At 35.7% G+C, this 27,563-nt stretch overlaps 1 protein-coding gene across 7 annotated transcripts in view; it reads right to left on the bottom strand.

Annotated features, from left to right (window-relative positions):
* Positions 1-27,563, bottom strand: part of JAKMIP2 (janus kinase and microtubule interacting protein 2) — a 237,338-nt gene that overhangs the window by 57,242 nt on the left and 152,533 nt on the right. For all 7 annotated transcript variants that reach the window (XM_074292119.1, XM_074292118.1, XM_074292117.1 and 4 more), the window contains 8 exons: positions 25,653-25,862; positions 24,330-24,428; positions 19,619-19,765; positions 18,209-18,349; positions 8,252-8,308; positions 7,224-7,343; positions 4,646-4,774; positions 356-439 (listed from right to left, as the gene is read on the bottom strand). In XM_074292119.1, coding sequence (XP_074148220.1) covers positions 356-439; positions 4,646-4,774; positions 7,224-7,343; positions 8,252-8,308; positions 18,209-18,349; positions 19,619-19,765; positions 24,330-24,428; positions 25,653-25,862 — 987 coding nt within the window. The remainder of the gene's footprint in view (positions 1-355; positions 440-4,645; positions 4,775-7,223; positions 7,344-8,251; positions 8,309-18,208; positions 18,350-19,618; positions 19,766-24,329; positions 24,429-25,652; positions 25,863-27,563) is intronic.

Here is a 27,563-nt window from a genome sequence, read left to right as displayed (position 1 = left end):
CTAAGGACATGGGAATGGAAAACATTGCAATGCAAAGCTATAGATGCAGCAGGTTCATAAGGAGCACAGTGAGGGTCCAAGGTCTAGCTTCTTAGCATGTCACTGAAGTGCTAGTATGTCTGTCAGGATTTTGGTCATCATTGCTCTTGTATGGTCTCATCCACTTTTGGGACCCAAACCACTGACTGTTCATGGGGAAGTGAGCAATCCAATACAGTGTAAGAAAGGGCATTGGGTTCAGCCAAACAGACTTTGGGTGTGGAGAATCATGCATAAATCAGTGATTTGACAAGAAGAAAATTAGATGGAATAGTTTGAGATTGAAGGGAAAAAGTTCAATTAATTGATTACCTACCTGTCCCTTCTGAGCCAAAGTTGCCTCCAGGTCTTCAATTTTGGCTTTATACCTGAGCACTTCTGCTTGTAACTGCTCCTGGGCCTAGTGGAATCAAAATTCCAGAACTTAATAAACAAAATGAATAGCCAGTCACATGTTCCTATGTTCCTAAATCTCCCTTGGTTTTAAAACTCAACTAAACCAGACTAAACCAGAAACAGCCGCAACTACATTTGCTTATGAAAAAAAGAATAATCTTTGTAAAACTACCACTTTCACCATGTCATATGCTCAAAAATTTTCAGCTTCTCTCTGATGCCCACAAGAGGAAGCTGGAAGTCCTTAGCTGGGCACTTAATATCTTCAGTGGTCTTTTTGATTTCTTCTTATTACTCTTCTGAACTTCAAACGATGTGAATCTACTCCAATCCATCTTCCACCCAGGTGCCAAAGCACTTTTCCTAACTCTTGATCATGTTACCCTATTACTCCAGGTTCAAATATAAAACCCTCTGTTTAGCATTTGAAATCATTCACAACTTAAGACTTATCCACATTTCTTATCTTTTTACACTTTATTTCTCTCTCTGCACACTAGAATCCAACTTCCCCACCCATGGCATTGTAGCTCCAAACTCCATCCATCACTTGTTATGTTGTCTCTTCCATTGGTATGAGTTTCTTGAAGGTTGAGGCCATACTTTTCCTTTATTTATATCTCCCAGGCTTAGAACAGTGCCTGGCACATTTCTCTGAACTAAATGACCTCAGAGGTCCAAATCTGTGTTCTGCTGATTTTCTGACTTTATTGCAGTATTTCTACTACTCACTCACCAGCACAAATTCTTTACTCCAACCAGATTGTTTGTTCATTGTTTGAACACTTAGTGTACATTCTTTCCTCTGTTTTTTTTGCTCATACTGTTCCCTACACCCACTATGCCCTTGTCTCTTTTCTTTACTTATATGAATCTCTCATATCCTTCAAGATTTTCTCCATGAAGTATTCCTTTGTCCATTCAGAACAAATTTTCCTCTGAATTCACATACTTAAGAGGCATTTGTGGTAGTAGAAAAACAGGCAATATAGTGTTAGGAGACCTGGATTCAAATCTTGCCTCTGACATCAACTAATTTTATAAATGATTAAGAGCAAATCACTTTTGCTTTCTATTTCTCAATTTTCTTATCTACAAAGTGGAGGAGATACTATTTTTACTACCTGCTTTACAGGCTCATTATGGGCAAAGGGCTTTTACTGATTACATAATGGTAAATTATAAAGTGGATTTTGAAGTATATATAAAGCCTTAGAGATCAACTACGAGAGATTTTGAACTTGACCATTCCAAGAATACTTAAGCCAGATTAAAATGTAATTCAAAAATATTTAACATAAATAAAAACACACTACAATACAGATAACGTTAATTTGTGGTTTTCAAAGTCAATGTACAGCACATAAGGTTTGATGTTACTGAAGACCCACTCACTATTTTACTAAGAAAATGAGGCCCATTGAGGTGAATTTTATATCAGAGAAGCCAAATGCAGCAAGAAAAATTCACAAATATGGCCCCACCAGTCGTAAGATGTAATTAAATAATATTTAACAAAGTTTATAAAAACACAATAAAACCTATATAATATTACATTTCCCCAAATTAAACTAAAACCAGGTCAACAGCCGAGGGCCACTAGGTGGCGTCATAGTGCAGAAGAACCCCCAGTCTGTAAATCAGGAAAGCTCTTTTTCCCTGAATTTAATTGTCTGGCCTGAGACACTGACTAGCTGTGTGACCCTGGGCAGGTAATTTCCCTGTTTGCCTCAGTTTCCTCACCTGTAAAATACTACTCCAATATCTTTGCCAAGAAGATCCCAAATAGGGTTATGAAGAGAAGGGTTACAACTGAAATGACTGAACAATACTCTGCAGCCTGCAGGGATCTGTTGAATTTGAAACAAATGTCTTAAATCATGTATTTTTTTTTCAAATATAATCATGGAAGTGGGAGGGATCCTAAATATTATTTCATTTTTATTTTGTCAATTTGGAAGCTCAGACTTGGAGAAGAGAAGAGATTGGAAGATCATCCCTATTGCATTTACAACTTGTATCATTAATTTGCAATTTGGTATTATTTTTTCATGTCTTGATATTATCTCTTTAATTAGACTCTAAGCTCCTTGAGAATCTTATGCTTCTTAGTATGTCTTATAGCATTGTGCTGAATTATTGAAGCAGATGAATGGATCTGAGACTCTTGTGGATTAAATAATCTTGTTTCATACATTATGTTACATCTCAGTAAATTTGCACATTTTTTTAAAAACTCTTTTCCAATTCTGTTCTGACTATTGACTTCCCTGGCTTCCTTTAAGTCTGAACCAAACATTTTGCCTTTTATAGGAAGTCTTTTTTAACTCTTAATTTTTTTCTTTCTTTTAATTATTTTCTACTTATCCTGTACATAGATTGCTTTGCACAATTTTTTTTTTACATTGTTTCTTCCATTAGATTGTAAGTTACATAAGGGTAGAGACTGTCTTTTTGTATCCCTAATGCTTAAAATAGTGCCTGGCACGTAGTAGTTGCTTATTAAGTGTTTACTAATTAATTAATTGACAATGGAAACCAGATGAGAGAGTCTGTTAATAAGTGCTAACACATAACCACCATTGGAAAAGAAACTAAAAGTATATACTTAATAACACTTGACTCATGTTACCTTTTTTATAGCTATACATACAATAGAAATACAGATATACATTTAAAAATAGATTGTAAATTCCTTTAGCCTACTTTTATAGTGTTGTGTTCAAAGGAATAGGGAAAATATGAAATCCTAAATTTGAATTTTAAAAAATGTCAAGTTTGGCATAGTGGTGGGTAGTAGTTAAATAATAGTTTGTGTGAAAAAAATCTGGAGATTTTAAAGAACCACAAGCTTAAAATGAGTTGACAATGGAGAATGCTTGGTCCCAAAGCTTATAAGGTCATAGATTACAATAATAGTGTCCACAGTATGGAACATGTTTGTTCTAATGCTCTCTGACTTGATCAGATTACTCCTGAGTTTTTGTGTTCCCTTCCAGGTATTATGTTTTAAGCATGCTGACAAACTGGAGTATATGCAAAGTAGAGTGAACAAGATAGAGAGAGCATAGAAATTAGACCACCCAAAGATCACTGGAACAAATCAAGAGTTCATTAGACAAGAGGAGGGAAGATTGGCAGAATATGATTAATATCTTTAATTAAATCTATCTACAGGGCTATTATATAGATATCAGAATTGTTTTGTCTGTCCCCAAAAGACAGAACTTAGAACAAGATGAGAAGTTCCAAAAGGTAAGTTTTGATGCAATACAGGGAGAAAGTCATTAATAATTTGTGTTGACCAAATGTAAAATGGGCTGCCTTTTAGGTAGTAAGCTTTCCATTACTATATGTCTTTCAGACTCTAGCTATGTGACCCTGGTAAGCTATTTTACTTGTCTACCTCATTTTCCTTAAATTTAAAATGGAAACAACAATAACAATAGCTCCTGCCTTACAAGGTTGTTGTAAGGATTAATTGAGATAATATTTGTAAAGCAATTAGCATAGACCCCTGGTACATAGTAGGTATTTGAATGCTTGTTTCCTGCCCTTACCTCCTTTCACCTTTGCAGAATGATGATCACTTGATGGGAATATTGTGGAGAGTGTTAGGGATTGGAATTGATTTTCCACCTCTAAAGTTGCTTTCAACTCTGACCTTCTATGAATGCTTAAAAAATACACTTAGAATACTGATAAAACTATTATATATGTACTTTAGCCAAATACAACTACTAAAGCATGTGGATTAATACAACAGAAAACACATGATTTTTAAAAAAATGATATTGTTTAAACCATTATGGTTACAAAAATTCTGACTGTGGGATCCTCTCTTATTTGTAAAGCAATTGAAGGTTATCCAAGGATAGGAATTGATCAAACCTTTATCTTTGACTGGCTAAAAAAAAAGGCTTTTAATGAGGAAAGGCAGACTCACAAATTTAGCTTTGTATAATTATGAAAATATACATCTTCTATCAAAGCAAGCATTGAAATGTTTCTTGAAAAGAATAAAGCCTCTTATGACTCACTTCTCTCTCTGTCAGACACATATACAGACACAGACACATGCACACTCATATACTCCTCAGAGAAGCATGGTATATGAGGAAGGCCTCTTGCTTCCGTTTTCCTCTCACAGTGATTCTAGGCTACTCCTGGACTGCGGCAGCTCAAAGCCCTGTCTCCAAACAACACTAACCTTGGCTTCTCTTTCAGCATCTATGATCCCTCCTGTCTGCTCCTGCAGAAGGGCGTATGCTCTCTGGAGAGCCTGGTATTCTTTCGTTAACTGGCGAAACCGCAGCTCGGATTCTTCAGCTGCCAAACTCTTTAGATGAGCAAAGAAACCAAGGGATTAATGACAGATGCAGTATACAGTTCAATAAATTGTGGACTGAGAGGGATGTTGAAAGGGGACACTGCAGCAGTTTAAAAAGAAAGGTTTAATTCCACACAGCATCTTGTACACATGGACAATGAATGTCTTGACTAGATTTTATGTAATGGTAAGCTTTGGCCTCTTGGAATTTTTTTTTTTTTTCTTCTCTGAAACATATGATCATTTGTTATTTTTTTTTTTTGTTACAACTATATAAAAATAACAACATATATAGTTACATATAATTTCTTGTTATATTGGTTATAATTTTATTACATCATACTTTAGCAATTCTAAAAAGAGGGCTTCCTCATATATAAATTAAAAGGCATTGTAGTAGTAGATGCAGAACTGAATTTGAAACCAAGGAAGATCTGAGTTCAAGTCCCATGCCTAACTCATACTGACTGTGGGACACAGAAATCACTTAAACTCTTGGTGCTCCAGAAAAGTCTTTAAGGATTTGAGTTACAGAAAAGGTACCAGTCTACATTGGTAGATGGAGTTTCTTCACTCTAGGTGGTAAAATGGATAGAGTTCCAGGCCTAGAGCCAGAAAGACCAGAGTTCAAATTAAGCCTCAGATACTTATTAGCTGTATGACCTTAGGCAAGTCACTTAACCCCTTTTGCCTCAGTTTCCTCATCTGTAAAATGAGCTGGACAAGGAAATGGCAAACCACTCCAGTATCTTTAGCAAGAAAATCCTAAGTGGGCTCACAAAGACTTGGTCATAACTGAAAAACCATACAATTTTCTATTAACAATAATATAGGTCCAGTCCCTATCCTCCACATTAAAAGTCAGGGCTTCTCACCTTCATTTCCTTTAAGATCATTATTAACAAGGTGGGTAAAACCACTAATTTCAGCACTTCACTTATACTATCTGATGTATTTCCTCTGCCTAGCATAATGTCCAATGTATAGTAAATATTTCATAAATACTTGAGATAGATTAAAAAAAATGGTGCTAAAAGCTATGGTATCATTCATTTTGTCAACTAATCAGTAGAAAAAACTGATAGAATAAATCTAAGAGAATTGGGGAAATTTTTAATGTCAGGAAATGAATCTAAGAGAGGACTGAAATTTTCTCTGTGATTTATGGTCATAAAATGTTTTCTAGAACACCAAGAGGTAAATGACTTTTTCAAGGTCATATGACCAATATGTGCCAGAAGTAGGACTGAACCAGTGGACTTCAGAAATATTTTGTTCTCTTTAATTCACATTAAACAAAATAATTAGAGCTCTGGTTTTATTGGTATGGTCAGTTATACAAAACTGGAAAGTTTTAAAATATGATCTGTCCTCCGAAAATTAACCTAGCAAATCTCAGGTTCAATGCACTTCAATTCAGTTCAATTCAATTTAATCCAAAAAGGATTTCTTAAGACTAGCAATTAGATGATTAGCATCTTTTTTGGTCACAGTGACTTCTCAATGAAGTTATTATTTGCACTTGTAAAGGGAGTATCCACACTGATAACATGGTAGAGATTTTCATGCATTAGGATAGTTGTAGACTGCTAGAACTGACAATAGATACAGCAAATCTTTTAAACAATCACTTTGTTACTATCTGTGCTGATAAAGAGAATACTTTACAAATAAAAGACAATATAACTTAGCATATAATCTTCATAATCTGATTTAGCTAAAGAAATGGTCATCTAGAGATCAACCATCTGGCTATGATATACTTCAAAGTTAATTAGGGTAGTCCTTGGACAACAAACATTAAATTCATTGGAAAGTCTGGATTCATGGCCTTTCTAGATTAGTAGCACCTATTAGCACTTACGGCTTAGGGCCTGTTTTTTATCACATGTACACCAGAATGAGCACCAGAGAAATATTTTAGGGAAGAACAGTTCATAATATTTAGCATAACAGAAAAAATGCCATTGTGTGAAGATCTGCTTTGAAAAAAAAAGCAGGACCTCTATTAATTTTCTTCTTGATATTCCTTGCCATTTCCTTCCTCCCCTCTACATGCTAATAATGAACAATATCTATTCTCAAAGAGATCCCCACTAGCCTGACTTTCACTTGCCTTCTCTCAGAGATGGTTATCTGTTTTTTCTTTCTTTCTTTTTTCTTTTTTTTTTTTTTGATGAAGTGTAGAGGAGATAACTGTCTTCTCATGAAAGCAAAGTTTTTGGATGACTGAATTGAAGTCAAAGAGGTAAAACTTTGACTCAGTTCCAAGAAAGAACTTTTTGTGGAGTTAGCAAAAGGTTAGAAAATCAACTGTTGTCTACTCACATGCATGTTAGTGAATACTGATTGCAAAGAAATTATAATAGATAAGAAGTGTAATTTTTGGGAGCAGGGCTTGAAAAGGAAATTAAAGATGACAATTTATTTTAGATGACAGAGCAGAGAAAAGACTTACCTCATCTAAGTCATCATCTGGAGTGGCTGGTGTTCTGTCTGTCCTAAAGGAAGCCATGGATGATGTTTCTGAATCCATGGAGTCATCATCATATCCAATAAATGGGTCCAAAATAGGCCTCTAAAGAAGGAAACAAAACAGAAATTTGCCTATATGATTTGGGGAAATTCAGTTTGATTATGGAGATAATGATAATAAACGATAATGGCAACAACAATAATAATTATTATTTTTTCAAATACCAAAACCTGACATGAATAAATGAACATAGCAAGTACGAAAAAGTCATTGCCAATGTCCAGAAATCTCTTAGTGGAATAGAGATATGAGAACAGAATTGGAACACAGTTCATCTCCCTAAGAGAACTATTGACTGGGTTGTTTACCTTATACAAACACTGGTGGGCTCACAGTGGACAGCTCAATAAGGTTCAAAGATTAAGTGTTTCATGCTCTAATGATGCCAGTTCAAAGCCTCTGAGATACCAGATGATCATGGAAAGGGAGGGATCTTTGGAAATCTCTGAATTTTGGAAACTCAAAAGCAGTCACATAATATACAAAAATTGTTATAGGATACTAACAGATCCCCCAAAAAGCATCTTTTTCTTTTATGGGAGTTTTTAATAAAAAAAAAAAAAACAGAATAAAAATAGAGCTAGAAGCATCTTAAAAAACCTTCTACTTTGTCCCACTTGTCTTTTACAAAACTGGGAAACTAAGGCAAAGGAAAGGGAAGTGATTTATGCGAGGTCTATGAATGACTAATAATACCTCAGTCTCAAAATGCCTCTCAAAATTGAGAAGACAGAATGAATATCAATTAAAGCAAATGCATTAATGAAAATATACTTTTGTTCAACATTTCTGAAAAATGTGAAGAGGAGAGCTTACTTCTTCTTTCCTCCCTAGGGCTACAGTCCAGTTCTACACCCAGCTTATCATATCATTGCAGGACAATTCCCTAGCAATCCCAGCTCCACAGCAGCACGTGCCAAAAACATAATAAACCTACTTTTCATTTTTACCTTAATTGGTTTGGAACTTCTCTTATGTTTTCTGCGACGGATAAGCTTTTCCCGGTCCTGAAAAATAAGATTAAGGAGTTTGTCAGACCCATTTGATACAAGTTGTCATATTGCTGTATTGTGAAGAAAGCTTTATTGTTCCTCTAGCAAATTAAAATCCTTTCTTTATGATAGTCTACAATATTCTTTGCAATCATTTTAAAATATTCTCCTACCTTGATGACTTTTCAGCTACATTTCAAGCCACAGAAAAAATATTCTGTGGTAGGGATATATTTTTTGCAAAACAGTTGTTCTGGGCTTACATCCATTTCAATTGCTTTATTTGTGAAATGATTGAATTGAACTTAAATGACCCCCAAAGTCTCTTTGTTGTTCTTGAATCATTTCAGTTATGTCTAACTCTTTGTGACTGAATTTGGGGTTCTCTTGGAAAAGATGGAGTAGTTTGCTATTTTCTTTTCCAACTCATTTTACAGATGAGGAATTTGAGGCAAAATGATTAAATGATTTGCCAAGGGTCACATAGCTAGCAAGTGTCTGTGGTCAAATTTGAACTCAGGTCCTATTGCCTTTAAGCCCAATATTCTAACTACTGGGCTACCTAGCTACAATAGGGTCTCTACCTAGCCTGATATTTTGTGTGTTTAGGTCATTTACAGCTCTGACAATTAATATATTATGTTCTAAAGTCTCATCTATCTTTGACATTCCATATGTTCTAAGGACTCTCCCATGGCTAACATTCCATGTTTTTTTTTTTCCTTCTTATTAAGTTCATTCCAGCTGTTTTATGTCCTAAGACTTCTGAAATTCTGTGAATTTATTATGATAGTAGTGAGAGAAAGAAGCTGAGGGCATCTCTAAGAATCCTTGTTATTGAAATTATCTCTTTCCTCTTTTCTCCATTTTATTCTTCATTTGATCTCCTTGCTCTAAATCCCAACAGTCTCATTCTATGTACCTCTTAGTTCTGAGGGACAAAAAATGTGGGTAGGTTAGAACATGCCACTTTACATTATTTGTATTTTGTATTTCAAAGGTAATTGTGTATGAAGAACCTCAAGAGTATTTAACTTTTTTTTTAATTTTTATTTTATTTTATAATTATAACATTTTTTTGACAGTACATATGCATGGGTAATTTTTTACAACATTATCCCTTGCACTTACTTCTATTCAGATTTTTTCCCTTCCTCCCCCAACCCCCTCCCCCAGATGGCAAGCAGTCTTATATATGTTAAATATATTACAATATATTCTAGATACAATATATGTGTGTAGAACCAAATTTTTTGTTGCACAGGAAGAATTGGATTCAGAAGGTAAAAATAACAGTTTACATTCATTTCCCAGTGTTCCTTTTCTGGATGTAGCTGGTTCTGTCCATCATTAATCAATTGGAATTGGATTAGCTCTTCTCTATGTTGAAGATATCCACTTCCATCAGCATACATCCTCGTATCATTGTTGAAGTGTATACTGATCTTCTGGTTCTGCTCGTTTCACTCAGCATCAGTTGATGTAAGTCTCTCCAAGCCTCTCTATATTTCTCCTGTTGGTCATTTCTTATACAACAATAATATTCCATAACATTCATATACCATAGTTTACCCAACCATTCTCCAATTGATGGACATCCATTCATCTTCCAGCTTCTAGCCACTATGAAAAGGGCTGCCACAAACATTTTGGCACATACAGGTCCCATTCCCTTCTTTAGTAGTTCCTTGGGGTATAAGCCCAGTAGTAGTATGGCTGGGTCAAAGGGTATGCACATTTTGATAACTTTTTGGGCATAATTCCAAATTGCTCTCCAGAATGGTTGGATTCTTTCACAACTCCACCAACAATGCATCAGTGTCCCAGTTTTCCCACAGCCCCTCCAACATTCATCGTTATTTGTTCCTGTCATCTTAGCCAATCTGACAGGTGTGTAATGATACCTCAGAGTTGTCTTAATTTGCATTTCTCTGATCAATAGTGATTTGGAACACTCTTTCATATGAGTGGAAATAGTTTTAATTTCATCATCTGAAAATTGTCTGTTCATATCCTTTGACCATTTATCAATTGGAGAATGGCTTGATTTCTTATAAATTAAAGTCAATTCTCTGTATATTTTGGAGATGAGGCCTTTATCAGAACCTTTAACTGTAAAAATTTTTTCCCAATTTGTTACTTCCCTTCTAATCTTGTTTGCATTAGTTTTGTTTGTGCAGAAACTTTTTAATTTGGTGTAATCAAAATGTTCTATTTTGTGATCAATAATGGTCTCTAGTTCTCCCTTGGACACAAACTCCTTCCTCCTCCACAAGTCTGAGAGGTAAACCATCCCATGTTCCTCCAATTTATTTATGATTTCGTTCTTTATGCCTAAATCTTGGACCCATTTTGATCTAATCTTAGTATGTGTTGTTAAATGTGGGTCCATGCCTAGTTTCTGCCATACTAATTTCCAGTTTTCCCAGCAGTTTTTGTCAAATAATGAATTCTTATCCCAAAATTTGGGATCTTTGGGTTTGTCAAAGATTAGATTGCTATTTTTATTCACTATCTTACCCTGTCAACCTAACCTATGCCACTGATCAACTAGTCTATTTCTTAGCCAATACCAAATGGTTTTGGTGACTGTTGCTTTATAATATAGCTTTAAATCAGGTACACTTAGACCACCTTCCTCTGACTTTTTTTTCATTAGTTCCCTTGCAATTCTCGACCTTTTATTCTTCCATATGAATTTTGTTGTTATTTTTTCTAGGTCATTAAAATAGTTTCTTGGGAGTCTGATTGGTATAGCACTAAATAAATAGATTAGTTTGGGGAGTATTGTCATCTTTATTATATTCGCTCGGCCTATCCAAGAACACTGAATGTCTTTCCAATTATTTAAATCTGACTTTATTTTTGTGGCAAGTGTTTTGTAATTTTGCTCATATAATTCCTGACTCTCCTTTGGTAGATATATTCCCAAATATTTTATACTATCGACTGTTATTTTGAATGGAATTTCTCTTTGTATCTCTTGCTGTTGGATTGTGTTGGTAATGTATAAAAATGCTGAGGATTTATGTGGATTTATTTTGTATCCTGCGACTTTGCTAAAATTCTGAATTATTTCTAATAGCTTTTTAGCAGAGTCTTTGGGGTTCTCTAAGTATACCATCATGTCATCTGCGAAAAGTGACAATTTGATTTCTTCATTTCCTACTCTAATTCCTTGGATCTCTTTCTCGGCTCTTATTGCCAAGGCTAGAGTTTCTAGTACTATATTGAATAGTAATGGTGATAGTGGGCAACCTTGTTTCACTCCTGATCTTACAGGGAAAGGTTCTAGTTTATCACCATTACATATGATGTTTACTGAAGGTTTTAAATATATGCTCCTTATTATTTTAAGGAATAGTCCGTTTATTCCTATACTCTCAAGCGTTTTTAGTAGGAATGGATGTTGGATTTTATCAAATGCCTTTTCTGCATCTATTGAGATGATCATATGGTTTTTATTAATTTGATTATTAATATGGTCAATTATACTAATAGTTTTCCTAATATTAAACCAGCCCTGCATTCCTGGTATAAATCCCACTTGGTCATAGTGTATTATCCTGGGGATGATTTTCTGAAGTCTATTTGCTAATATCTTATTTAAGATTTTAGCATCAATATTCATTAAGGAAATTGGTCTATAGTTTTCTTTCTCAGTTTTCGATCTACCTGGTTTAGGTATCAGTACCATGTCTGTGTCATAGAAGGAATTTGGTAGGACTCCTTCAATCCCTATTTTTTCAAATAGTTTACATAGCATTGGAGTTAGTTGTTCTTTAAATATTTGGTAGAATTCACCTGTAAATCCATCTGGTCCTGGGGACTTTTTCTTAGGAAGTTGGTTAATAGCTTGGTCTATTTCTTTTTCTGAGATGGGACTATTTAGACTATTTACTTCTTCTGTTAATCTGGGCAAGCTATATTTTTGAAGGTATTCTTCCATTTCATTTAAGTTATCGAATTTATCGGCATAAAGTTGAGCAAAGTAGCTCCTAACTATTGTTCTAATTTCCTCTTCATTAGTGGTGAGTTCACCCTTTTCATTTTCAAGACTATCAATTTGCTTTTTCTCTTTCCTTTTTTTAATCAGGTTTACTAAGGGTTTGTCTATTTTGTTGGTTTTTTCATAAAACCAACTCTTAGTTTTATTAATTAATTCAATAGTTTTTTTACTTTCAATTTTATTAATCTCACCTTTTATTTTTTGAATTTCAAGTTTTGAGTTTGTCTGGGGGTTTTTAATTTGTTCCTTTTCTAGCAATTTTAGTTGTAAGCCCAATTCGTTGGCCCTCTCTTTCTCTATTTTATGCAAGTAGGCCTGTAGAGATATAAAACTTCCCCTTATTACTGCTTCGGCTGTATCCCACACATTTTGGTATGATGTCTCATTATTGTCATTTTCTTGGGTGAAGTTATTAATTATGTCTATGATTTGCTGTTTTACCCAATCATTCTTTAGTATAAGATTATTTAGTTTCCAATTATTTTTTGGTCTCTTTTCCCCTGGCTTTTTATTAAATGTTATTTTGATTGCATTATGGTCTGAAAAGGATGCATTTACTATCTCTGCCTTACTGCATTTGATTTTGAGGTTTTTATGCCCTAGTATATGATCAATTTTTGTATAGGTTCCATGAACTGTTGAGAAGAAAGTATATTCCTTTCTGTCTCCATTTAGCTTTCGCCAAAGATCTATCATATCAAACTTTTCTAGTATTCTATTTACCTCTTTGACTTCTTTCTTATTTATTTTGTGGTTTGATTTATCTAATTCTGAGAGTGCAAGGTTGAGATCTCCCGCTATTATAGTTTTGCTATCTATTTCCTCTTGCAGCTCTCTTAATTTCTCTTTTAAGAATTTAGATGCTGCACCACTTGGTGCATACATGTTTAATATTGATACTGCTTCACTATTGATGCTTCCCTTTAGCAGGATATAATGCCCTTCCTTATCTCTTTTAATTAGATCAATTTTTGTTTTTGCTTGATCTGAGATGAGGATGGCTACTCCTGCTTTTTTGGTTTTGCCTGAAGCATAATAGATTCTGCTCCACCCTTTTACTTTTAGTTTGAATGTCTCACCCTGTTTCAGGTGTGTTTCCTGTAAACAACATATAGTAGGATTCTGACTTTTAATCCAGTCTGCTAACTGCTTCCTCTTTATGAGGCAGTTTGCCCCATTCACATTTATGGTTAGAAGGACTAATTCTATATTGCTTGCCATCCTATTAACCCCTGCTTATGCTTTTCCCCTTTCCTTCCCTCTTACCCTCCTATCCAGTATTAAACTGGTGAACACCACTTGGTTTTCACAGCCCTCCCTTTTTAGGATCCCTCCCCCACCTTAAAGATCCTCCCCTTATTTTACCCCTTTTCCTCGAAATTACTGTATTCCCTTCCCCTTAGCTTACTCCTTCCCTTTCACTTTTCAATGAAGTGGAAGAAGTTTCACCATAAATCGAATATGTCTATTGATACACGCTATGTTCATCTCCCTCCTTTCTTTCTCTCAGATATAATAGGTTACCTTTGCCTCTTCATGAGATGTAGTACCACCACTTTACACTTTTTTATGATATAATCTCCTTTCCACCTCTAGTTTCTAAGACAAATTGTACATATGTTCTTTACATATCTTTTTGCCAGAAGTATAGTTCTCAAGATTTCTTTTTACCTTTTTAGAAATCTCTTGAGTTCTGTATTTGAAGATCAAACCTTTTATGTAGGTCTGGTTTTTTCATCAAAAATAGATGGAATTCATTTATTTTGTTAAATGTCCATCTTCTTCCCTGGAAAACGATGCTCATTCTTGCTGGGTAAGTTATTCTTGGCTGCATACCAAGTTCCTTAGCCTTTCGGAATATCATGTTCTAGGCCCTGCGTTCTTTTAATGTGGACGCTGCTAGATCCTGGGTTATCCTTATTGTGGATCCTCCATATCTGAATTGTTTTTTTCTAGCAGCTTCCAATATCTTTTCCTTTGTCTGATGGTTCTTGAACTTGGCCACTATATTTCTTGGCGTTTTGATTTTAGGGTCCCTTTCAGTAGGTGATCGATGAATTTTCTCAATGTCTATTTTACCCTCTGTTTCCAAAACGTCTGGGCAGTTCTCTTTGATAATTTCCTCGAAAATGGTGTCCAAGCTCTTTTTTTCCTCCCATTTTTCAGGGAGTCCGATTATTCTCAAATTGTCTCTCCTGGATCTGTTTTCCAGGTCTGTTGTCTTTCTGGTAAGGTACTTGACAGTCTTTTCAATTGTTTCATTTCTCTGGTTTTGCTTGACTCCCTCTTGGTTTCTCCTTGAGTCATTCATTTCTACTTGTTCCAGTCTAATTTTCAATGATGTATTTTCTTCACTCACTTTTTTTATATCTCTTTGTAATTGTCCAATTGAGTTTTTATCTTCTATGGAATTTTTTTCCATTTTATCCATTTTATTTTTTAGAGAGCTGATTTCTTTTTCCAGCTCTCTCATCCTGTTTTCCTTGGAGTTGTTTACCTTTTCCAGCTCACTAATCCTGTTTTCCTTGGAGTTGTTTACCTTTTCCAGCTCACTAATCTTGTTTCTCAATGATTTGATTTCTTTATCCACTCTGTCTTTGTATGCATGGGATGACTTCTCCAGGCTCTCTTGCCAAGCTTCCCTTTCCTTTTCCCATTTCTCTTCCAGCTCTCTTGTGAGAGCCTTTTTGATTTCCTCTATGAGGTTCTTTTGTATTGAGGAGCAGCTTATATCCCTCCCAGGGGATACATCTGGGGACAGTCTGTTCCTAGTCTCCTCAGCATTTGAAGTCTGCTCCCTCTCCACACAGAAGCTGTCAATGGTTAGAGCCCTTTTGAATTTTTTGTTCATTTTGTCAGAGTAGGAATCAAAGAAAACAAACTGACAAGAGAAACAATTGGTCTGTTTTGCGGGGGATGGGGCTGGATGGTATTAATGGGCTTCCTCTACAGACTGGGGGTAGCAGAGAGCCACTAACAGAACAGCAATGACTGTACTGAGTCTGCGCTCTGAGGCTCCGAGAACGCACTGAGTCAGTCCAGGTGGGGGTTGGGGGTGGCCGGGCTCTGAGAGACGCTGGCTTTCTGGGGTTTTAATCTTCACCTCCGGTGTTTACACCCTCTCTGCTGCTCCTGGCTTGCTGCCAAGACGGAGCATCCACACTGGGGCAAAAGCCCTTTCACAGAAACGGCAGAGATCACACCCCTCCCCCTCTGGTCTGAGCTGTGTGAGCTGCCTGTCTTGCTCTGGCTGTCTGCCCTCAGTCTGCGCCCAGTCTGATTGACCCTCCCCCAGGAAACACAGACCTTTTCTGGCGACTTTCAAGGATGTCTTCTCTTGGTGATCATCTGTGGATTTCTTTCTGGGTCAAGCATTAAGTCAGAGGCTTGTCATGAAGTAAGTTCTGAGAGAAAACGAGGAGCTCAAGCAGCTGTCTGCCTCCACGCCACCATCTTGGCCGGAAGTCAAGAGTATTTCATTGCAGAATGATTAATGATAGGTCTATTTATATTAGCATTTTTGCTATTATATTCACTCACATACCTGGGGTTCAGCATTTTCTTCCGCATCTCTTGAATCTAGTTTCGGAACAGACTAGCCCATAGAAATACAGAATGTGAAAAAGGATATATGTATCACTTAAGTTATCTAAAACCTCCTGAGGCATCCTTAGAATGCTAAGAAATTTGCAAGGAAGATCAAAATCAACAAGTGCTGAAACAAGTTCTGAGCAGATTGACCAAGTAGATATGTCAATCTCTCTAAAGATATCTTGGAACCCTCTTTTCCTGAAACTGAGCCTAAAGATGACCTTATAGATATGGAAAAGTCACTAAACCTCACTGAGCTTCAGTTTCAGAAGGTGCAATTTGTAAAAATTCTTCCATTGAATCTAAGAAGACTTAAGATTCTACAGGTCCTCCTGGGTTACCTGCTCTGTGCCAAGCAAACTTTGGGATGAATACTGGATTTTTTCAGTCACTCTAGGGTGAGGTGGGAGGAATCTCACAAGATTTGATTTATTATATAACAACTTGGCTTATAGGTCCCAAACTACTCTACCATCAAGAATGTGTGTCCCCATTATTCTTAGGATTTATGTTTGACCTAGAGACTATGTATTATACAGCATTACTCCCTCTTCCATTCTCTTGTTCTATGAAACAGTTAAAATTAATTTCCCTGCCCTTAATACTTCAATCCTTTGGAAATTTGGAAAATTACCTCATTTTATTGGTCCCAACTATCCTATTATATTCCCCTATAGATGATTGAGCAGTATCTGATAAATAGATTATGTATCTCAAACTCCATATAAATCTGGTATCCGATGGTCTCTGGGCTTTCTACTGGACTGTTGATCCCATTGTGTAGTGCATATTTGAAGTGACTATCTCCACTGTGCTGTCTGTACACTATAGGCAATGGAGGCAACATATCAAGACTTTCCCCATTGGTTTCTGTTCTCTTCCTCCCCTTATAAGAAGTAATAAAGTTTTGTTAACTTCTTTCTCTGTGTGGTTCTGGTTCGTTTGAATTCTCCTGTACTACAAAGGAGTTCTCTAGATTTCAAGAATTTACCTGTTTTTAAAATAAATCCACCATTGCAAATGATCAATTCTTTTTCATTCAACAAACATTTGTCTAAACAAATTGGGTTGGGTGCTGAATTTTAAAAGGCAGAAAGGAAATAGCTCCACACCTCAATATCCTAAATGGATAGTATAATAGGAAATCCAATGGAATTGGGACCTATCAGATCTTCATTTTGCTATCATGTCTGTAAAGTATATGACTCCCACTGGGAACAACAAGCAGTCTGCATTAATGATACCCCAACCAAAGCTTCCCATAAGATAAACCAATACCTTCTGACACAAAGGCCAATGATCATACAGAGTTAATGTCTAAATTATGCTCTTTGAACTTTAATTTATTCATTTTAAAATGGAGATGATCATAACTACCTATCAATCCCCATGATAGTACTTTGAAAATATAAGACATGCATGGTATGAGTTAATCTATTTTTGAAATTGAATTCTTTTAGTATGCTCTAGGTTACTAGAGTATGTATACTTGAGTATGCTTCTAGGTTATGAAATTACTCTAAGAATATTATGAGTCTAGGAACTCTTTACTTTCCCAAGTAACTTTAAACAAGCTTTTAAGATTCTCTAGTTTTCTGTTCCAACATCTATACAATGAGGTACCAGAATAGATAAATCTCTAAGGTTCTTTTAAACCTTTGTGGTTTTCTTGCTCATGACAGGATAACAATTTTCATTTGTATAGTACCTAAAATTTTCCTTACAATAATAATTAGAAAGTACAAATCTTTTTGATATCTGATTGATAAATGAGGGGCTGAGGCACAATTAGTTTCAGTGACTTGTCTATAGTTTTAATAATGCATTTCAAAGTATCAGAATCAAGATCTCAATCCTGGCCTCTCCATTCCCAAATCCAATACTCTTATTATTACACAAATTATCTTAAAGCAGGTATTTAGTAAGTACTTTTTGTTTGAGTGATAGAATGAGTCTGGTGGTTTGAGGAAACTTGACAAGCTTGTGCCTAATAGCAGAAATCACTGTATGCCATTTTGAAGCTTAATAAGCTAATGTATGATCCCTGGTCTTTGTGCCAGGGCACTAGGCCTATCTTGGGATTGATTTCATTTCCTATTAAATAAGAATTTATTGAGGTCAAGATGCTGTTGATACAAACTTAAAAATGAAACAGTTCCTGTCCTCAGAGAATTTATTTTCTATTGGAAAAAAACAATATGTACAGATTTTGCTGACAACAAAATACTGATCAAGTAGTTTGAGGGAGGAGGAACAAAGTTTCTTATAAAAGGTGGTCCCTGATCAATCATATGTAAGGTGTGATTATAACTTACCCTAGTTAATTCATCAATAATATTTTGCTGCTCAATGACTTGAAGTTTTAAAAATTCTGTCTCCTGTTCTTCATTAGCTTGGTCAAGGTCATTCAGAGACTTTAACTTCTTCAAGGGAGGATGTGATGTCATTTTATCCCTCTAAGTTAAAAATTACAACATAAATAAGGTTGAAAAAGAGAAATATATATTTGAAATTTTTTCCTTTTCTTTTTACACCAAAGTTATTTTCTCTTAGACACCTCCCCCACCTGCCCAACAAACCTTCCACTCTAACAAGGAAAACATTTAAGCAAAAACAACTTACAGACTGATGTGAGCTAATACTATGCAACATATATCTATAATCCCCTATCTTGGAGAGAGGAACATCTCATCCTTACTGAAATGGGAGACTTTTGAAAAGAAAATTTATGGAGAATATAGATTCTCCTAGGTTTGAAGATCAATCCTAACAGACCCTCCTCACTATATTTCATCTACTATAGAAAATGCAAACCAGTACATGTATAGTTATTTGTATAGCTATAATCTTTGTTGGCCTGTAAGACTATGTATTCGTCTTGGGTTCTACTGAATTTTATGTGATGGTCTTTATGTATGTTGCATCTTGATAGTATGATAGCATGGTGCCCAAAGGGCTATTATGTCTTTCAACTGCATGGCAGCATAATTCCTAGAAAGCTGTGCACAGCTGGATAAGGGGCTTACCTAAAGCCTTGTTCGGGAAGTACTATTGGCTTTGATATTTGCCCATGACTCACAGGGAGATATTCTGAGTTTCCTGTAAACATTCTTATATCTCTAAACATTTAGAAAGGCCATGATAGCCAAGTGAATAATCTCTTGTGCTAGCTTATATTATAGCCAGGTCCTGTTTAGTGTGTACAATGACTTCTCTGAATGGTCACATCATTTAATTATATACCACATATTTCCACTGTATTGGAGCCAAGTACCATATTTTCATAATTATAAATTCTAAAAGTGCAAGTTCAAATGTGTGTGACAATTTCAAGTGATTCATTATTTGCAGCAATCTTTTTGGTTCTTAGCTGTAGAAGAAATCAGACTTGAAGAAAATGAGCTCATTTTTCTGCTTTGACCAATGAGCCTACACTGTGGAATAACATTATTACTATTTAATATAGTAACTATGACTAACATGACTATGAATGATGAGCATTCTGATTCTTATAAATCACTTTCCCTTCTTCCCACCTCTTCTGTGAGGTAAGTTGTGCAGTAATTGTTATTCCCATCTTACAGATGTGGAAACGAAAGCTCAGGGAAAGGGAGTAGCACAAGCATTATAAGCAGTAGAGCTTTGTTCTCCAGAAATTTAGTGTCACTTCCCTGGCATTATACTAAAAAAAAAATGTGCTGTTCCACATTTTTGGTGACACGAACCATTTCAGAATTCTCCTTGGTGACAGCTTTTAGCTTTTCTTCCATTCGCTGAAGAGACAGCATCAGCTCATCATTTCTCTTGGTGAGGCACTTGTTCCTTTCCAGGAGAGGCTTACACTGTTTTTCAGTTTCTCGTACACGTTTTAACTGTGAAAAGAAATAAGCAAAGAGGTTACTCTCAACTCTACTCCCAACTGAAAAGTAAAAACAAAAAACAAAATAAAACAAACAAAAGAACAGACAAACAATTCCTGGTCTTATCTAGGTTAATTGTCCTTAAAACATGATATGTTTATTCTTATATGCAGATCTTTGAGGATGATATTTCTCCTATTTGACAAGTCCTTTCTCTTTTCTTCCCTCCATTTAAGTCCTGTGGATTCTTCAAAGAATAAATTAAAGCTCATCTCCTGAGAAATGAAAAATCCATTCTGGCTTCTCCCCATTTTTCACCTATCTATGCATACAAATTCACATGTATAATGTGCACATGTGCGCATGTGAGAGCACACAAACACACATACACACACTTTCTTTTTCTCTATTTCTTTCTCTTCTTCTGTCTTTCTGATTGTTTCCTCTGCCCCTGTCTCTGCCTGTCCCTGCTTTTGTCTCTCTGATTCTGTCTTCTTTGTCTCTGTTTATCTCCATCTCAATCTCAGTCTTTTTATCTCGCTCTGTCTCTTTGTCCCTGTCTGTCTCTTTCTCTTTTTGTCTCCCACTGCTCTTGTATCTCTTTTTTCCATTTGTTTCTAGTTTTGTCTCAGTCTCTGTCTTTCTCTGTTTCTGTCTGCTTCTTTTTTTCTTTCTCTCTCTCTCTTTTTTCTTCTCTCTCTCTCTCATACACACACATACACACACACACAAATAAATTCATCATTGTAAGGAATTTCATTGGTAATTTGGTTTAATTCATTCCTAGACAGGAATCTTTTCTATGACATCCTTGAAAGAAGTTCATTCATTTTATTTTTTAAGATCTTCACTGTTTTGCTTACCACCACATATAGTGAGTTTTGAATAGTTAGAACACCTTTCCTTCTATTGAACATAAATCTAATTATGTTCAGCTTAAAACCAATGCTCTTGGTCCTACCCTCCAGGATTAAGCAAGCAGAACAAATCTGATTCCTCTTTGACATGATGATTCTGAAAGTACTCAAAGATCCTGAAAATACTCAAAGATAAGCAATAATGAGTATCACTAGTTTTCTTTCTCTAGGCTAAATACTCTCAGTTCTTTTAAAAAATCTGATAGTGGCTTTAACCTCTGTTTCTCTCACACACACATACACACACTCTTTTTTTTTTTTCTTACAGATGTTGGTAATCAATTAATAAGCATTTCTTAAGTGCCTACTTTGGGTCCAGATGTGCTAGTGTTGGATACACAAAGACAAAAATGAAACTATCCCTGACTTCAAGAAACTTACATCCTATTATTAAGGGTATTTAGTATCTTCTCCATTACTCATAACCTCACTGTCACTCCTTGGCTTTCCTTTCTCACATCCTAACATCCAATCTATTGTTGAGTACTGACATTTCTATTTTAACAATATCTTTAGTGTATTTGCTATATCTCCATTTATAAAGTCACTGCCCTGGATACAAACTCCTCTCAATAAGCTCATTGCTAGACTTTTACAATAGCCTTCTGGTTGGTCTTATTGTCTCAAATTTCTCCTCTCCCTAATATGTTTTTTACTCAGCTGCCAAAATAATTTTCCTAAAAGTTGAGTCTGATCATGTAATTCTCCTTCTGAATAAACTCCTGTGGCTCCCTACTGTGTCTAGGATCAAATTTAAAATTCTCTGGCTTTAAAGCCCCTTTATAAACTCAGCCACTATTATCTAAGGCTTCTTATCGTATCTGGGATAAAGTATCAACTCCTGTTTGAAATTTGAAACCCTTGACACCTATCTTCTCCCTTCTTTTCTGACCTTGCATTTCAAATTTCAAACAGAGGAATTGATACTTTATCCCAGATACAATAAGAAGCCTTAGAAATTTAGTAAGGAAGGAATAAAATAATCAGACTTGTGAGTAGGAAAATTTCTGCAGCCATGTGGAAGATGGATCAGAGGAAAAAGAGGCATGAGGCAGGAGGCAGAATAGCATTGCAGCAATTAAGACCAGGACTGATTAGAATCTGAACTAGAATTTTACCTGTGTGAGAAGAAAGGCACCAACACTAGAGATGTAAAGGAGGTAGAATATATAGAACTTGGATTGGATATGTGGAGTAAGGGAGCATCCAGGGACCTGCCCTTGCTTTTGTGATGTTTATTATTTTTATCCATCTTGGTGCAGATGGCATGATTATCAAATGTATAAAACCAGGAGGGAGAACACACCTTAGTGGATAAAAGGATCAAGCATCAAGACTATTTCAATGGGATGAATTCCATGTGATGACATTCATTTAACAATTATCAGTGTAAGACCTACATTTGGATTTTTAAAAAGTAATCAACTTTCCAAGTACAAATGGGCCCACATAGCTAGAGAAAAGTTCATGAGAAAAGATGCTTTGGGGAACTTAGAGTTTAAGAAGAATTAATTCTGACATAGCAGCTGATTTGGCAGATACTATTCCTGACTGAATTAAGACAGGCACAATATTCAGAAGGCAAGAGGTGGGTGGAGTTCTCACTGTACTCTGATTTAGTAAGAACACATTGGAAAATCCTTTTCAGGTCTCTGCCTCACATTAGAAAGGAAAAGCTGAAACATATATAAAGGAGGGGACCCAGGAAAGCGAGAGCTCTGAAGACCATACCATATAAGGATTTATGGAAGAAATTGGGAATGTTATTGTAGAAAATATTTAGGATGATATGAGATCTATTAATAAATATTTAAAGAACTTTCAAACAGGAAAGAGATTAGATTTATTTTTCTTAGCCCCAGAGTGAGGGCAGAACTAGAAAAAATGATTTTAACTTGATATAAGGGAGAGAGGAGAATATTACTCATAATTAAAGTTGTCCAAAAATGAATGGGTCACTTCAGGGAGATAAGATCTTCTTCATCACAAGTCTTGAGACAAAGGCAATGGGATTCATGTTCAAAAATAGATTCGACTAGATGGATTCTGAGGCTCAATTCAGTGAACTTTATCAATTTACACTTTAGAGTGCCCCCAATTTATGAATGGATCTTCCTCTAAAATGACAAACATATAATTTGGATAGCATGAATAAATTTGATTGAGGTCACAGGGCATTGCAAAAAGAGATACCAGATATTTAAAGGAATACTTGACATACAGTAGCTTTTATTAGCATAGATATTCCCTTTCTTCATGTATATCACAAAAATTCCACATCTAAATTTATCAGAAGATAATAGATTTATAGATAGAAGGGATCTTGGAAATTATTGAATACACTCCTTACTTTTCAAATGAATAAGCTTTGGTTGACTTCTCTAGGTGATGATCTCTCTAGGATCACTGAGCTAATGAGTTTTGGAAGCAGTATTTGAACTTAATTCTTTCTGATTCAAAGTCCAGTGCTCCATCCTTTGTGTCATCTAGTTTCCTTATAGGGTTTAATAAGCTACTAGGACTGAAAAGTTCTTTATTTGGTAGTGATACTTCTAGTCTTTCTTTCTTTTTTGAGGCAATCAGGTGTAAGTGACTTGCCTAGGCTCACACAGTTAGGTATCTTTGAACTCAGGTCCTCCTGATTCCAGGGCTAGTGTTCTACCCACTGAGACACCTTGAGGTCATCAACTTCTAACCCTAGTTGGCTAGTTCCTAGAATGCAGGCATATAACCTGTCAAACTGAAGACCTCTCTAGCTTGATAGTAATAATAATAAGATCTATCATTTATTTTAAATAAAATATGTAAACTTTGCTGTTTACAAACCCTATGCATATTAAATATTTTTGTCACAACAATCCTGTGAAATAGATGCTATCTATTATTATCCCAATTTTACAGATTAAAAAATAGAGACTGAGAAGGGATTATTTAAGATCACACAGCTAGTAATCATTTGGAGCAGGATGTGGGGTCAGGTCTTCCTGCCTCCAAGTCTATTGTCCAGCTATATCACCTAGTCTCCCAGTGGTACATCTCAGAGCTTGTTTTCCACAGGTACAATTTTTGAGAGTCTAGGGTCCTATTCCTAACATAATAAGGCTATACTATATTAGAATACATCTTGTGAGAGGATGATACAAAACTTTTTTTCTCCTTAATGGAAGGGAACAAAGAATTTATGTAACTCAATATACACTAGGCACTGTGCTAACAACTTTACAAATAGCTCATTTAATCCTCACAACAGTCCTGCAAGATAGATTTTTGTAATTATCTCTGTTTTGTTGTTATTGTTTAGTCATTTCAATCATGTATGACTCGATGATCCTATTTGGGGTTTTATTGCCACATATACTGGAGTGATCTGTCATTTATTATCTAGCTCATCTTACAGATTAGGAAACTGAGGTAAACAGGATTAAGTGACTTGCCCGGGATTGGGTCTCACAGTCAGGAAGTATCTGAGACTAGATTTGAATTCAGCTCTTGCTGTCCCCAGACCTAATGTTCAATCTACCTAGCTTCCATGCCTAGATGACTATTATGAACACTGACTCTTTGAAAGGAGGCAAGTAATTGTAATCTGTTCTTTCACTATTCAAGCTAACCTAAGCCATCTGAGCCCACGAAAGAAACAAAAGTGATTGAATACACACCAATTCGTTTCTTTCATCTCCAAGTAATGTATTTCTATCTTCTAGTTTCCTAATGGTGGCATTCAACTCAGCAATTCTCTTCTGGTTTCTTCGTAAATCCTGTAAACAGAATGAAATAAAATAGTTTTCATCAGTCTTCAGGAAAATAAAATCTTTGGTAATTTTTCTACACAGCTTGAAAGAATGATAACAACACATTTTTTTGATCAGGGAAGAAAAAGGAAAGATCTTTCCTCCATCTTTCCCATCATTCTCCCATTCAATCAAGGCCAGAGTTAGTATTTGAGAGAATAAATTTCCTACGATGTCTCTTAGGAAAGGGGAAGCTAGTAGGACAATTTAAATAAGAGGCACTCCTCCCATTGGTGCAGATTACAACCTCTCTGCAGCTTGGTAGACAGTCTTTGGGAGTGATTGTGACCCCCAAATTTCTTACCCTATGATTAACTTGGTGATGAAACTCCTTCAGCTTAACTAGGCTGGTCCTCAGATGTCAGACATGTAGACTCCTAGGAACTTTTTCATCTTGGTTAAAATCTGCCTGAATTTGTGCTCCATTGCCATAACCTTGAGACCTCAAGGTTACTTCCACACTACTGTGAGGCCTTAGAGTGGAACTCAAGTTGAAATATTAAAAATAACAAAATAAAAAAAAACTTTCATTTAAGCTATTCAATGTATTCCAGGAATTAAATAATTTGTAAGATGAGTTGGCAGATCTCATATAAAAATAAAACAAATATATATACTCATTTCCATCATGGCAGTCCTAAAACTGATTTCTCTACTAATGATAGACATTGAGGGAATTTAGTGGGTAGTTAAATTGGACTAGAAGCTTTTAGTCAGTCGTTCCAAAGGTTTCAATCCACTAATGGCTCTTTTTGGAATCAACAATAGATGATAAATGTTGACCCTGTAGATTATAAGTCTTTTGACCAATCACCATTCTGACTGCTCCCACAGGGGAAAATTACCAGTCTTGGCTGGAGGCAAAGTCTTTTTCCTCTAACTTCTGATTCTGACCACATGTTGGAAGCCAGGCAGGTATGCTGGGGCTAAAACCACAGCTATAGGAGATAGGAAGAGAAATTTGTGAGTCTCCTGGGGCATACTAATGGGATGCCAACCAGACTATTGTTTGGAGTTTAGAAACCCCCATTATCTGGATGCTAGTGGTTTTAGTAGGGGGAAGTAGGATTGATTTTCTCTGAGGTGAACTGAAGGGGGTGGGGTAGGGGAAAGCCTAACAGACCAATTATAAAGTTGGATAGAACAAATAGAAAATGGCACCAGAGTCCATGTCCCTGGGCCCAGACTTACAGGGCTACCACAGTGGTCAGAGCCGTCTCCAGCTCTTCCTGGAATTTCTCGTTTGGGGCTGCTCATGTTGCACTCAGCTTCCTTCACCAGGAAGAGCTGCTCATCCAAAGCCTCCTTTTGCAGCTGGAGCTTCTGGACGTAGCCTGTCTGAGTCTCCAATTCTTTTTCCAGGGAAAAGATGATCCTATCCTTGGCCTTAATTTCATCCATCTGAACGAAAGAAGAAACAAGTTAAAGTCACAGAGTCACAAGATGACTAGAAGAGTGCTTGGGGATACTCTATTGTAACCATCGTATTTTATAAAGGGTAAACTAAGGCACTGAGAAACAAGAAAATGTGCTTAAGATCATACAGACGTAAATATCAGAGTCACAGAAACTAAGAGACAAACTAAGGACATGTGCTTCTAGATCCAACCACTTCCACTACATTATGCTTCCCTCCAATGTGATAAAAATTACAAGGGCATCATCAATGAGAAAGTAACCTATTTTTCTTGATTACAATCCTTTTGCTATTGACTAATATGGAGAATTTAACGAATAACATTCATCATTCATGTGAAAGGATTAGGAACTTAATATGTAATTGCATATCAATAGGTCAACATGCTGAATTTTATAGTTAAAACTATAGTTTTATAGTTAAACTGGCCCAGAGAGGAGAATGTACCCAATACTTGCAAAACCAATTAGGAGTTGTCCCAAGCTCACAATGGAAGTGGCAAACTTGGGACTTGAGTCCATATCTAATGATTCTAAATTCAGAATTATTTCTGTAACACACGTTGTCTGTATGATAAAGGAAGGGAACAAGCATTTATTAAGCACCAACTATGTAGCAGATTCTGTGCTGTGCTTCACAAATATTATTTCATATCAAGAGAACATTGTAAACAGCTACAAGAAGATTATGTGATGATCAACTATGATGGACTTGGCTCTTTTCAACAATGAGATTATTCAGGCCAATTCTAATAAATTTGTGATGGAGAGAGATCTGCATCCAGAGAGAAGACCGTGGAGATTGAATGTGGATTCACCTTTGTGTGGGAGTTGTTGTTTGTTTGCTTTTTTTCTTTCTCATTTTTTTTCCTTTTTTGATCTGATTTTTCTTGTGCAGCATGAAAACTGTGGAAATATGTTTGGAAGAGCTGCACATATTAAACATATTGTATTACTTGCTATCTAGGGGATGGGGGAGGTGGATAGGGAGGGAGAAACATTTGGAACACAAGGTTTTATAAGGATGAATATTGAAATTTATTTCTGCATGTATTTTGAAAAATAAAAAGCTATCATTATAAAACAAAGATTATCTCATTTCTTAAGTAAATGAAGGTCAAGGAAAGGCAAAGTGAGTTACTGAGTACCGTAAAAATATATTAAGTGAGAAAAGTAGGTCTTCTGACTCTAACTGCACATTCTATTTCAGGAAGGAAGGAATTGTACATTTTAGGTGTAGGAAAAGGACTCAAAAACAGCAACAATAAGGAAGCTCATACAGATAGTTGAATGTATGTTGAAAGTAATGTTTTCTTATATAAATGTGTGTATTATGAAGAGAAGAATGACATATTTAGCTGTAATAAAACCAGGACATTAGGGGAAAGCTGTAGTACAAATAGAAAGACTGGAATTTGGGCTGGAATTCCAGTCCTGTCAGTTTTTGGTTATTGAGTAAGTCTCTTGACCTGTCTGCCTATTTACTCACTTAAATTTTTTTCTTTTTTTAAAAAAGTGATCCTGTGATTTTACTGGTATGTCATTTTGTTGTTGTTCAGTCATTACACTTATGTTCAATTCTTTATGGCTCCTTTTACAGTTTTCTTGGCAAAGCTACTGAAGAGGTTTGCCATTTCCTTCTCTAACTCATTTACAGATGAGGAAACTAAGGCAAACAGGATTAAA

Source organism: Sminthopsis crassicaudata, chromosome 2 (genome assembly GCF_048593235.1).
Source record: "Sminthopsis crassicaudata isolate SCR6 chromosome 2, ASM4859323v1, whole genome shotgun sequence".
Classification (NCBI taxonomy): Eukaryota; Metazoa; Chordata; class Mammalia; order Dasyuromorphia; family Dasyuridae; genus Sminthopsis; species Sminthopsis crassicaudata.
The sequence above is the reverse complement of the archived record's forward strand: the minus strand, read 5'-3'. Positions and strand labels throughout refer to the sequence as shown.